We start from the raw sequence: 14,614 nt of genomic DNA, 5'->3' as shown, positions 1-14,614 counted from the left end.
TACCTAATCATCGTCCATCAAGGGAAGGATATTATAAACACCCCTCCCCTTTGTAATTCACTCCCCTACCTTAGATGAGTTTTGTACCAACCTGAACATGCATTATGATCACACCTGTGCACAACAATCTTTTTGATTTCTCAGAGCACAGTAACAAAATAATAATCCATACTTTTGGCCAAAACGTCATGCGATTCGGACACATGCTTATTGGCTCGCCAAACACACAGTCCTTGAAGAAATCCTACGGAACTTGGTGGGCTAAATGGTGAGGGTCTAAGGTAATAGCAATGCAAAATGCAAGGGAATACGTTGCATAGTTTCTGCGTACGAGTGTCAGAAAATTCCTGGTGGCCGAACATCGGTGGCTTACTCTAATTTTTGAAAGAATTGCAACAATTATATTCTTATTAAAATATGTAGCTAGTCTACATTATTTTCCTCTTCTAGGCTGTACTTATCTGAGGCGCCCGCACGGGAGTTGACTGGTACAGATGGATGAATACAAGTTGGTCGTAGTAGGCGATAGTAAAGTAGGCAAGACAACACTTACTATCACTTTTGTGGAGGAATTCGGCTCGATCGTTGAAGATAGCTACTTGAAGAAGTGTGTTGTCGATGATAAACTAGCATCGCTATCAAGTGAGCTTAGATACCGGCGAACAGTCTATAGCGTTACACATTGTAACAGTTCAGTAAAGTTTGGTGTCCAGGCCAAACAAACTTGGCTTGTTCACGAGGTAATTTTATAAAAGTTATGGTGACTTTACAAGGGCAGAAGGGTTAGTTATCCTGACTACGTAGTCGATCAATACTTATTTTTGATCGACCAAGGTATAGCTTGATTTTATCTAAAGCGGATAGATTAACATTCTTTCCTAATTTCAGCAGTAAAATTATGAATAATCTACCTCAATCACTAGATGAGCTTCATGATTTTAAACAAAACATTGAACCACTATTTATATCCCTCCTCCAGATTATATGATTATCTGTGTTTGTAAATTCTTTTAGAGGATGTACCAAGCAGGGGCGTAGCCAGCCAATATTTGATGATTGGGCATAACATCAACTTAACTACACACACAAGAAACACGCTCACTTTCATGCGAGACTTTATCAAAGAAAAATAAGAAAAGTGTATGCACACAAGGCCTACAGCTACCTATGCTATAGTGTAATCAAATGTTGCTTGCATGCATGAGAACATTTTACTAGCTGTAGCTATGCTATTCTATTACTTGTAGGGTATGCATCCACTGACGATCGTCGTAGCTGAGTATCACGTGACATCAAACTGCTGAACCTACAAGAACCAACAACGTAAATAGTTCATCACATATTTACTACAATCAACTGGCAGTATAGCTTACAGACCAACCACCACAGCGATATGCAATGCTTTTCAAGTAAACGCCACATGGCCCCAAATGAAGGCCGGGGGACGCTAATTTATGAACTATAATGAGTCCATAGATAATCACAAATATCAGCACGCCAGGAAAGCTTCGTCCCAGACTTATAGCAGCCAATGTACATTTTGCATGTATCTGGTGTAAACCACAACTTGGTTAATCAGTACAAATTGTGCACGTGACACTTTATAATGACTTGACCTTTTCTCCATTTCCAGCTCCATTTGCATCTGCTATTATTGTTATATAGAAGAGTACGTTTTCCCGTTTTCTTTCATCAGCAGTAAAAAAAGTTAGGCTAAGGTGTTTTCCTTATCAAAAAATACGCTTGACAAGTCCACTAAAACGAAATCTTTTGCTGCCAGCACCATCCGCACTGAATCCTACTGACGATTATCACTAACTGTAACTTAGAGGTACAGTACCACGCTTCGACTCCTTTTTAAATTTCGAATTTAAACCGCGCCAAGGAGCGTGGCACGTGCGTCTACATGAGTGTAGGACTTTCCAAGGGATTTTCTGCGAAATGGATCACGTGATACAACATCTATCTCGATCCCTTTTTCGAAGTCAAAGGTTCAACAAATGAGGTAATTGTAATTGTAATTGTAATTTTTAAGCAGGGAGTCCACTCAGTAAAACTGATTTTCAGTGGAGCCCTGAACAAACATACAATAGACACATACAATAACTAATAATATACAAAAAAAAAAAACAAACATACATACACAACTAGCTAAGGATACATAGACAAAATTACACAGGAATTAAGAATTAAGATAATAATTACGAAATGACGACAAAGTGGCAGCCCCAGTAACAGTGGACTTAAGGTTGTTCCATAAAACAGTTCCTCGGTAGAAAAAAGTTCGTTTGCCATAGTTGGTAAACACTCTAGGAACAAATAAACGTTTAACATTACGACTAAGATGACCAGTAACATCCTTCGAAAACTGAAATATATCATGTAAATAAGGAGGAGAAATTCGATGTAAAGATTTAAAAATCTGAATAGCCGTATGAAAACGGCGACGTTCAGTCAATGTAAATTGAAACTTGGAACTGAAAGATGACGGCAGCTTATGCATAAATTTGGAATGAATCCTTTCAATCATACAAGTCTGTTTTGCCGTAGATGGAGTCCAGATAACATCACAGTAATCAAAAAGTGGCATCACAAATGCTGAATATAATACACACAACACTGCAGGTGGCAGAGACCCAAACCGAATAATTGAAGCAAGTCTTGATCTAACTCTAGACAACATATTACAAATATGCAAGTTCCAAGACAACGCAGAGTCAATTAATACTCCAAGATACCGAACAGAATGCACCCGAGACAACACACTACCACCAATTGAGACAGAAAGGGTCTGACCTGTCACCCTCTGACGGCTACCAATGAGCATACAACTAGACTTATCAACATTTAAACACAAACGTGAGCTCCCTAACCATGTAGCCACAGAATTCAGATCTGATTGTAAACCATTTTCCACTACCCTTAAATCGTTTACCCTTAAATCGTTTAAATCGTCATCGCAAACGTGAGCTCCCTAACCATGTAGCCACAGAATTCAGATCTGATTGTAAACCATTTTCCACTACCCTTAAAACGTGTACCTCGATCGGCCGGACCGAGGTACACGTTTACGCTTTACAGTATTAAAGTAGGGTGTTTTGTGTGCTGCTGTGAATCCTCGCGTGAATCTTAAGCTACTTGTGATTCAGGGCCGGAGCCCACGGTCCGGCCGATCCGGCATTGACCGGATCACTTTTCAGCCACTTGAATTTACAAAAAGATCGAGATACTCTAATAGAGCAGTCATCGCATTATACTCTAATAGAACAGTCATGGTGATAGTTAGAGCATTCGGTATACAATATCAATACTCTTATTACACTGGTTGATCTAAGCCATTATATCCATTTTAATTGTTTTCAAATTACTTTCTAATGAACCATCTGCATAGAATTGCACAATAGGCTAATTGATAATGCATGTTATGTATTAACAATTACAATCAAAATTGCTTCTGTATCTCAAAAGAACTAAACTCACTTTGTATCATGAAAGTAAAATTAGCTACTAGCTATATATTAAATTGAATTAATTGGTATACAGTAGCACAAAATTACCTGGATATATTATTGGTGTAAGAAACAGAAAGAGACCGTGTATGTAAAATAGCTTCCAGATGCCATTTCAGAACATGTATTTTCAAAAATTTTCCCAGGGAGCATGTCCCCAGACTTCCTTAGCTTAGCATGTTAATACATGCTGTAGCTAGCACACACAAAATACATTACAGTAGATAATGTGATTTAAATTTCAAATCAATAAAATGTAGTGTGCATGACTATGACCTCCATTGTAGTCCATGAATGGCCTGACCACTCAAAATCTCTGGGCTGAGTGGGCTCCGGCCCTGCTTGTGATGGTTGGGAAAAAGTTTGTGATGGTTGGGCAAGAAACTGTGATGGTTGGGCAAATGCCCGCCCATACCCACCCTTGGCTACGCCACTGGTACACAGTAACAATAATAAGGGCCTTCATAGTTCTGAAACTCTCATTTTGCTAACATGTTAGTTTAGCCACTAAAAGTGCTTGATTGCCTTTTTGATCACTACTTGATTGCTTGATTCTGTATGAACCAGCAATGTTATGAAATAATCTCTTAGTTGATTTTGCAGATTTACAAATAGATTGTTAATGCTCAAATGTGGCTTAAGATTATACATTAGCTATAATGCCAGGGAGGTTTTAGCTATGTATTAGATGATGTTGGCCACAAAAATGTCTTAGACTCATTCAGCTTCAGAAAGAATATTAAATTTTTGGATCGAACATACAGAGTAAGTAATTTTATTATTGCACACTAAGTAACTGAGTAACTGTCACTAGGTACCGATTATCAACACCTGTGAAATATACAGAGTACAGAGTATACAAAAGCTACTCAGTAGCACTGTGGGCTTTTGTACCCTCTTTAACATTTCTCACAATTGTTTTCATTCAGTAATTATTGTCCCTAGTGATCTACAAGCTATATTGGCTAACCATGAAGTTACATAAATTAGAAACCTATATGCTAACCTAAAAATATCTTGAATGGCTGGCCAAGGGTGGCGGAGAAGAGGGGGAAAGGAGACTGCAGCCTGTGAAAAATTATGGAGGGGCTTAGTCCCCCTAAAATTATCTGTAGCTGTGATGGATAGCCTAGCTCAATAGCATCAATAATTTGTGATACTCTAATAGAGCAGTCACAGTATTCTCAGTGTAGCAAGCTACGTATGTAGTTATAAAGAAGGAGATTATAGTCTAGTTGGTGGAGGGCAACTATTGCCAGCAGGTAGTGACTTTTTTTTTGGTCTTCGACTTACAGTTAGGCCATGGCACCACCAACCTAGGCCCCCAGCCCCCCTAAATAAAGCTGTCTCCACCGCCTCTGTGTCTGTGGCTGGCCTCATCTATTGTGAAATGGACCGGAGTTATCCAAGGCCTGTATATCCCCTTAAAGAGTTCGCAAAGAACCAACATGGCACTGTCAGTATTGGGATAATTGCCAGGTGGAACACAAAATAAGTAGTACTTGTTGACTGATTGATACTACAAGACAAACCTGCCTGCACAGATTAATAACTGAACATTTGACACAGATATACATACAAGTAAATATTTGAGCGCTATTCGTTCGAGCCTTAACACTTAAGTATTTTTTTGACAGTTATTCCTAGTTACAAGTTAATAGTTATGTACAAAGCATGTAATTATAACTATAGTTATGCTATACTTAGTTACTTAAAAAGTAATAATAACATATTACATAACTAATTCCCATAATTTCGTTATAAAACAATTTTCGTGTGCAAAATTTGTACGAAAATTTCTTACACGAAAATTTTTACACAAGATCGAACTACTCTAATAGAGCAGTCATTCACATAAATCATGTGAAAATATTTTTACACAAAAAATTTATCACGAAACTTTTTGCATGAAAATAAAACAAATTACAGTATGTAACTAGTTACTGTCAACTTTGGTGGCTGACAATATTCCATTAAAAGACATTTATTTATTTGTTGATTACCAAAACCCTTAGAGGTAACATGCTAATGTACAATTACAGTGATCATTATTCAGTAAATAACTAAATGTCTCTATGTCAATCTCATGAAGATTGGGATAGGGTAAAGAATTCCATCCTGGGGGGAAAAGGAGTTGTGATAAATTTCTGTTCTTGATTGGTAGTGAGAAAATTTTAATTGATGATTAGCTCTAGTGTTTGGAAAGGATGGAGACAGCAAGTAGTGGTGCGGAACAATAAGTAGGTTATTTACTAATTTGATTAAAAGGATTAGTCTATTATTTTTCCATCAATATTGTAGAGTTGGCCATTTTAACTGGTGTAGGATTGTGGTAATACTATCATGGTGGTCTCTTCGCCATGAGTTATTTGTGACAAACCGTGCAGCTCTGTGTTGGATTATTTCAAGTTGGTTGATTGCATTGTGATGGTAAGGGTCCCAGATGGAGGAACAGTAATCAAGCATTGGTAAAACCAATTGTTTATAGCTACGCTCACAAAGATGTCTAGGAAGGTTATACACATTACATTTAAGGAACCCCAGTGTACGATTGGCTTTGTGGCAGAGTATTTCAATGTGAGGATGCCAGGATAGTTTGTGGTCTAGTGTTATATCTAAATATGGATGCTGAGAAACAATGTTTAGTATGGTACCATTCATGGTGTATTCATAAGGACTTATGTGTTGTTTTATAGTTACTCGAAGAATATATACTACACTTGGAAATGTTGAATTCCATATGCCAATCTCTTGCCCAAGCTGGTAGGTTGCTGAGATCTTGCTGAAGAATATCATGGTCCTGTGGTGTGTGTTTCACTCTATAAACTAGGCAGTCATCAGCAAAGAGACATATCTGGCTCTGGATGTTATCATTGATATCATTTATGTATACGAGAAAAGAATTGGTTCCAGCACGGACCCTTGAAGCACACCTGAAGTGACTTTACAAGAAGTTGAATGCGTACCTTCAACCACAACTTCCTGGGAGTGATTATGTAAAAACGATTGAAGCCAGTTTAGTAAACAGCCTCTTATTCCATAATAATCTGGTTTGTGGATAAGGTGGTGGTGAGATACTTTGTCAAAAGCTTTAAATTTGGCGAAGTCTAAAATTGCAGCATCAATTTGTAGTAAATGATCAATACTTTTAGCAAAGTCGTCTATAGTGAGGAGCAGTTCTGTTTCACATCAATGATTAGAATGGAAGCCAAACTGTGTATCAAGTATGATAATGGTGATGTTGTTCACCACTGAAAATCTTTTAACTTGCAGATTCTATGGAAGACATTTTAAAGCTTATGCTATATATATAGAGTCTGCCTCTGATTGTGTGATTAATTAGTACAGCTTTCGTGCATGTGCTTAAATATCAAACTGAACTTAATACTATGTTGATAAAATTATTGTGATTAAACAAATGTCTAACATGTGTTCACATGTGTCTGAGGATTAATTTATGTACATACTTTGCATCAAAATAACAAAGTGGTGACTGCTCAATTAAAGTATATTAATGCATGACCGACTGTACTATTAGAGTACAATTATTGATCTAGCATGTAATTTTTTTTTGCAGTTTCATTATCTGATAATGGTAGATCCAACTTATTATTTACTTAAAAAAATTTTCATTTGTATAGGCATCTTGTCATATTAAATATGGAAGCATTTTTTGTACTTTTTATATCAGATTATTGTAATGATTTCTGAGAAATGGTTTGGAGATAAAAGGTTCTAAATATAATGTAATGCAAATTCAGCTGAGAGGTTATATTGGAAAGATTATGATATTTTCAAGAGGAGGTCACCATATTATAGTGAGTCCCATCCGATTGACCAATCATTTTGAGGATTGAAGATTTAAATCTTTATACTTATCAGGGGTGGATCCAGACTTTTTAAAGAGGGGTTCCACTCTGGAATTGCAACTTCAGCCTAGCTGTAAGTTGAAGACCAAAAAGAAAAAAGAATGTAACTACTTGCTGAGAATAGCTTTCCTACATCTCTCCACCAACCACATCTCCTTATTTATAAGTATAACTACATACATAGCTTGCTACACTGCTCCTCAGAAGAATACTGTGACTGCTCTAGAGAGTATCTCAATTTTGACTGCTCTATTAGACTATTTTGAATTAGAGGCTCTTCCAAAGGGGAGTTCCATGGAACCCTTTAACCCCCCCCCCCCCCCCCCCCCCCCCGATCCAACTCTACTTATATTTGTATAAGAATATTTATCTCTGAGGCTTTCCTTTCTTTGTTATTACTTATATCAAGCAAGACACACAGTAGTGTAAGAAAGCCAGCACATTGCACCATGTGTATATTGACAGGAAAAAAAAATGCAATTGTCATGCCTGTATAGCTTCATTCCCCCTTCTCCATAACACACCATTTTATTATAGCTGTCCACCAGGTAGGGTAAACCACACAACAAATTTGATTACATTCATTCCAGCCATTTATCAGACATAGGTGGCCAAAGTTTAGATTTTTTTCTTCGTTGTTAAGGGTCTACAGGGGTCTAGATTGTTATTTTCACACACTTTGCAAAAATTGTTATAAAACTCAAACATGCAATTTGAATACTTTACAATTTTGTACAAATTCATGTACTAAGTTTGCAAGAAATCTGATAAGTATCCACAGTGCTATGAATGTTTATTCATATAAAGAAGATTGACCTTTTGTCATGGTTACAGAGAAAACCGCTAATGGGAAATTTGGTGTGTACATAATAGGCCAACTATGCATTTTGATGGTTAGAAAAACGAAGAAGTAACAGCTACAAAGTTGCAAAACAACTGTAAATTGCGGAGTAGAGATACTCTAATAGAACAGTCACCATGAGGTATAGTAATGTGACATAGTGCGATAGTTGAGCACTTTTTGATACAATTATCCAACTTTCCATGTAAGTTATACTCCTTGTGACATATATTTTTGATATGGTGCCATGGAATATTTGACCTCTAGTGACCTTTCCAGCCATTTTTGTATTGAAAATTCATTGTTTTTGCCTTTATCTCCCTGAGACTTCATTTTGCACAGTTTCAAATTAAAGGTGCTGCTAAAACAAACTACTTGACTTTTATTTGACGTCAATAGGTGATTGCATTTCAAAGTTATGATCAGCCATGAAATTCTATGAATTACTTGTCCATTAGTAAATTACACCCCAACCAACTGGGAAAGAAATTTATAACTTATAAAAATGGTCATAATTTTGTAGTGGAATGAGATACAGACTTCAAACAAAAGTCAATATAGTTCTTAAATCAACACCTTCAATTTGATACCATGTTTTAAGAGTGTAAAATAGTGCCTCAGGGAGATAAAGGTAAAAAGGCAAAAAACGATTAATCCAAAGGTCAAATCCGTGATGGCACTATATCAAAAAAAAACAACATTTTCACGAGGAGCACAATTTGTGTAGACAGTTTCATAATTGTATCACAAAGTGCACGAAATACTCATTTTTTGGTGCTATGCTGCTCTACTGGTAAAAAAGTGCATTAAAATTAATGTTGAAAGAGCTTGAACCATGGATCCCAGACATCCACACTGAACACCCAAATCCTTAATCATGCACTGAGCCACTGCTATCATGGCTGTTCACCTTACATATTTTCTACTTTATACATTACTCAATATGAGTCATGTAAAAGTTTTAATTTCACAGATCTACATGTACCAATGGAAATTCTATAATTTGTTCTACAACATTTTTTTCTCCTTTCTCCACCTTTTCAAACATACTTTCTGTGACAACTTTGAACAGGCTGTAGGGCCAGATGTCCTACAGACCTTCAGCACCTGTGCTGTAAAGTCTTAATAAAAAAATTCTATTTGGCGTTATTAGAGTTCCTCAAAAATGTGCACTCCATTAGAGTATTACAGTAATTTTCAAGCACAATTGTAACTTTAGTCTTCAATAATGATCAGTGTGTCTGTAGGTACAGTGCATGAAAAGTGTGGATAAACACAATACCCAAAGCCAGCATATGTCTGGCTTTGAGATCATACATAGTGCAAAGCCACAAAAACAACCAAGCTGTAATAGCCAGATGATAAACATTGTGAAATCAATGGTGGTGGACAAGAAATTGTTGCAATGATGTTTATGATAAACATTGTGAAATCAATGGTGGTGGACAAGAAATTGTTGCAATGATGTTTATGGTAAAAGAAAATTAATAACAGTGAAATTTATTAGCATATCTTATCCACCACCTTTGATTTTACAACTTTTTTCACCTGGCCATTGAAGGCCTTGCCCTTTCTTCACAGCTTGACTATTTTTGAATGTATGATACTACAGTATCTAAGTTAAATGGATAAAGGTTGCTATATTTCCACTAAAAGTGTGCTGCAATACGGATTTCCTTATACAACAATAAAGCACACTGTGCTTGATCGTGACACAACCATAAACGCAACTCATGGAGATACTGGTCCATTACCCACAGTTACAAAGCTGTCAATAATGTTACTATGGAGATTAACAACAAATAAATAAACACTCTCACAAATTTTTCTAATTCCAGTACAATAATCAATCAACTCAGTCTTAAATTGTCCACTAAACTGCCTGCAATTGTAAATCTGGTGAATTTTTGGTTATAGATTCAGTGACCACTGAATATTGACACCTTCAACCTGCTGCATTGTTGGTTGCACCTCAAACAACACTCATGAACAATGATTAGATAGCTGTACAAACTGTCCTTTACTGAAATAGCAAGCCACTCCCTCCATCCTCCTGTAATTCTGGATGTTATCTTGTGTATGATAACATCAATCACTACAAATTTACCATCTACTATACACAAGTAGATACTACTGTTCTCACTGCAGGTCATGATGCACTGTATATGTAATGTTAGTCAGTATAATAATAGAACCACAATCAGCCATTTGATATTGTTCACTTGTAGTTGTTCCGATAGGTGTGCGCAGAGTTCCATGGTTCTCCTATATGATTATGCAAATAGGACCAATGATATGATCAGCCACAAATTGTGGCTCCCAAATGTGGGGAGAAATACTTGGTAGTCCCTGATTTTAAAGCCACGAGGATCCCTTAGCCATGGAAATTTCCTTCCAAGCTGCAAATACGTACCTAGGAATTGACTGTGTGCTTTGTTATAAAGGCTAATGGTAACCTTAATGTAATTATCTTTACAGTACACTGGTTAAGAGACCATTAAACATTTCAAATAAGAGGCAGGTGGACAGTTAATCCTATACATGTTGTGTGTGCTCCTATCACTAATTAAAAGTGCATTGATATATATGTGATATTTTAGGCAGCTAACTACAGAAGCAAGATTGGTGTCCTGATACAGTGGTGACTCTGTGATACCCAGTAGTATTACCTGTACACAGCAGTGTTCCAGATTTTTTTCTTTTGGCATCACATAGCAGTAAACAAAATTGTACATTGTTGACCATAATATACCTTGGTGTGTGCATAGGTGTGCTTTAGTGTACAGGCATCAATATACATAGGTGAACATGCTGTAGGCCCTACTAGTGTCAGATTGTGAGTACCAATATGTAGTCACCAGCTACATGGGTAAATACAACCCATCCACACAGTATTTTCCTGTGCATGCGTTTGTGATGATTTCAAATTAATACCTACTGTTCTGTGCAACCTCTAGTGCTGTGATGCAGGTGTCCTACGTACACGGTACGTAGCCTTTAAATACTCTCCCATGCTTGCTAGCTGTGATGTTATGACACAATCACTCACAATTAATTATCTCCCTCCAATGACTTTGTTGACAATTTAAACTTCATTAATCAGTTACTTTCTTCTCAATTACAACTGCTGCATTGAACCAGTAGAATGCTCTTTCACTTGCATGAGTTTGGTCTTGAGCTAAATATGCACTTGGCTTTGTGTCATGCTATGTCTCTTGTCTACATCCTTGTGGTATATTATTTCATCATTGCACTCACCATGGTGCTTCAATCAGTATATTATATGATATGAAAACATGCACAATATATTGCATAATAAAATATGTTACTTATTTTGTTAACTGCTACAGTACGTGATAATGTTCTTTTTTTGCAGTTTTGGAGACTACAGGGGAAGAAGTAAGTATGCAATTTTCATATGCCATACAACATTTGCAGCTACTTGCTAGATGTTATTATATAGACCAGTCACTTATTCTACTAATATCATGTAAAGATTGTCTGCAGCTGCTTTTATTTAAATTTGTTGTGATGTTTTTCTGCAACACAATTTTTATATGGGTCCACCGTATGTTCATGTAAGTGGCCAATGAGATGTAACTTGCTTCTTATCACAATATATAATATGTAATAGTTGTTTAGAAAATTCATTGTTTCCATTATGTGGCCAGCTAAATATGTAATGTGAGCATATAGTTTCAATCTTATTTTATCTTTTAGGACTTTGATTGTACAGCAGTACTGTACATGCACGCTGGTGAAGGATTTCTATTGGTCTACTCCATCACTGATCGTAACAGTTTTGAAGAGATTCCAAAGTTACATAAACAAATATGCAGAGTAAAAGACAGGTGAGATATTTAGTTTAAAGTAGCAAAATGTAGTGATGAACTTTTAAACCATTGTCAAGGTAATAGGATGCATGCATGTTTTACAGATCCTCATCTTAACTGTATCATTGATCTGCTAGTATAGTTGCTAGTGACATAAGTCCTGGAAGCAAATATAGTGCAGGGAATGTATTTTTGTTACCAAAATTTTACAATTATAATATACAATCAGTGGCTAAATGTAATGCATTATGTATGGGATATCTGTATTGCAGTGATGAATTTCCAGTCATCTTAGTTGGTAACAAAGCAGATTTGGAAAATGAAAGAGTGGTGTCTTATTCAGAAGGTGAAAATCTTGCTGCACAAATGAAGGTATGTAAAAGAGAGCTTTGTTTTAAAGTGACTGTATGTTCAATGAGACTACTTGCCTACTGAGAGAGTGCAGCCTTCCAAAAACATGATATCAAAGATGGCTGATAAAAAATAAATTACATTAACAGGTTGGCCACCCACTTTTGATTTTGTATCAGCCTATATCCATGCACTCTTTTTCATGTTTTGGATTAGAATCATTTTTCTTGCTTTTGTTTATGTTTGTTGTTTTATATGGATAAAATGAAGAAGTAGAATTTAGACTACCTGAAGAATTGTACTTGACAGTTACTGACATGTACAAGAAATTTAACTAGTTTGCCTAGTGGTTTAGGTAGTAGTCATGACAACAAAATGACAACAAATCACACTATCACTAATTGCTCTATAGTAGAGAATGTTTCAATTGTGCATGTGTTTGTTGCATGTGTACAACACATTAATTTTATATTTGTAACACTTTGGTAGAGCGCACATTTTTTCTACTTCTAATACACACAATGTTCTAGAACAATCTAGAATTTCCATTGGTAGATCATAATAAACTTTACCATTAATATTAAACTGGAACTTCACTGATAAAGTAGAAATTAAATGAGATGAACAATTGACAGCCGTGGTCAAGTGATTAAAGTTTTAGGTGTGAAGGTCCCGGCCCTGGGTCAAACCCTGGAGATTTGTTTCATTTTTTGTGTACTTTACAGTGCATGATTGTTTTCTTGTTTCATATGTTTTGTTTGTAACTATCTTCCTAGCTAACACTAAGTACTTCAAACCACAGAGGGTTTGCACTACGATGATCACTTTATCTGCAGACTGACTTTTGTAAGACTTTATAGCTACCCACAAAATTTTAAGGAATAAAAAGAAAGTATGCACAGATTTTGATGTTTTGCAATGTTTCTTAAATCTTGCAAAAAGCGAATGAAGAAGATGGTACACCCATCCTCTCGTCACTCTAGCAATCTACATAGAAGTGAAAACTAACTTTAGTAATAGGTGTGTGTCAAATACGTGTACATAATAGATAGCATGATAGACTGGAATAAAATGGCAGCATAGTGCTAGCATATTAGTTGGATATTTCAAACTATGGACTTAATTCCTTGAAAATAGATTGATAGTCTCTAATAGAGCAGTCAGTGGAAAATGCTATCTGCAAGCGAACACTCAAATGCAATGTACATAACTCCTTAGATCAATACTCTCTATTAGAACAGTCACTTTACATTGAAATACTGTAATAGGGCATTCACTAATTAAAATTATATGTTCCAACTTCCAAGATTATTGTAAGAAATGTTAGGAACATAATGCAAGCCTAATGGGAACACTGAAGAGCATAATAGGAAAACCTTTGGGAAATTCCTGGAAGCATTTTGGGCAAAATTTGACTCAGGCCTATTTTACTGTATTAAACAATACAAAGAAAAGAAAAATAACTTAAATAAATGTACATAGCTTGCTACAGAACAAGTTAAATACATGTACATAGCTTACTACAGAACATCACTTGAAATACCAGCACATAGCATATGTACAACCAAACTCCAATGATGGCAGTTGCCTGATGCATGCTCACTAGATTTCCTAAGCCACACAACATAATTATTCTAGTGTGAGTTAATCGGTTAAATGTTTCAGTGGGTAAACTGCTGTTATAATAATGTGCAAATGTTTATGTTCATTTAACATTTTAGATGAAATATGTTGAGTCCAGTGCTAAACATAAGGTTCATGTTGACAAAGCCTTCCATGATCTTGTTAGAGAAATAAGGTAAATCTAGCATCATGTTGATTGTACAGAGATAATTATACCATATTATTGTAATATAGAAGATCAAAGAAACCATGATGGTGAAGGTGGGCATAAAGGGAAAAAGAAATTAAAGCAAATTGTATTATTGTTGTTTAAATTTTTGCACTATTTCATATTCACACTTGTTTACATTTCATACCTGATAATGTAGTTGTCTTATCATATTGTATGTTTTGCTACCGTATAAATTTTGTTCTTTAGATTACACTATTACACAGTGTGTTAGCAGATGGAAAATAATCCAGTAACATCTTAACAGTGATCAAGACACACGGTAGTGTGTCGTGCGGCCCAAGAAGCCGGCGTGCCACCCGTGAGTATATTAACAGGAAGAAAGAAAACGTAATTTTCACACCTATGTAGCTCTGTGA

At 36.0% G+C, this 14,614-nt stretch overlaps 2 protein-coding genes across 12 annotated transcripts in view; one reads left to right on the top strand and one right to left on the bottom strand.

Moving 5' to 3' along the window:
* LOC136254412 (N-alpha-acetyltransferase 50-like) overlaps positions 1-14,614 on the bottom strand; it is an 854,489-nt gene that overhangs the window by 496,630 nt on the left and 343,245 nt on the right. The gene's annotated exons all lie outside the window — the stretch shown is intronic.
* Positions 495-14,279, top strand: LOC136241560 (ras-like protein RAS2). The gene is made up of 6 exons (XM_066032797.1): positions 495-642; positions 11,596-11,618; positions 11,940-12,070; positions 12,325-12,424; positions 14,125-14,201; positions 14,261-14,279. The coding sequence occupies exons 1-6, from the start codon at positions 495-497 to the stop codon at positions 14,277-14,279; spliced, it is 498 nt and encodes a 165-aa protein (XP_065888869.1).

This window comes from Dysidea avara, chromosome 1 (genome assembly GCF_963678975.1).
Source record: "Dysidea avara chromosome 1, odDysAvar1.4, whole genome shotgun sequence".
NCBI lineage: Eukaryota > Metazoa > Porifera > Demospongiae > Dictyoceratida > Dysideidae > Dysidea > Dysidea avara.
The sequence above is the reverse complement of the archived record's forward strand: the minus strand, read 5'-3'. Positions and strand labels throughout refer to the sequence as shown.

Excerpts from the sequence above, each read along its gene's own strand:
- LOC136241560 (XM_066032797.1), top strand. The coding sequence starts at position 495 with ATGGATGAATACAAGTTGGTCGTAGTAGGCGATAGTAAAGTAGGCAAG. Across the intron at positions 11,619-11,939 it reads TGGAGACTACAGGGGAAGAA|GACTTTGATTGTACAGCAGT; the intron begins GTAAGTATGCAA and ends TTTATCTTTTAG. Across the intron at positions 12,425-14,124 it reads ATCTTGCTGCACAAATGAAG|ATGAAATATGTTGAGTCCAG; the intron begins GTATGTAAAAGA and ends TTAACATTTTAG.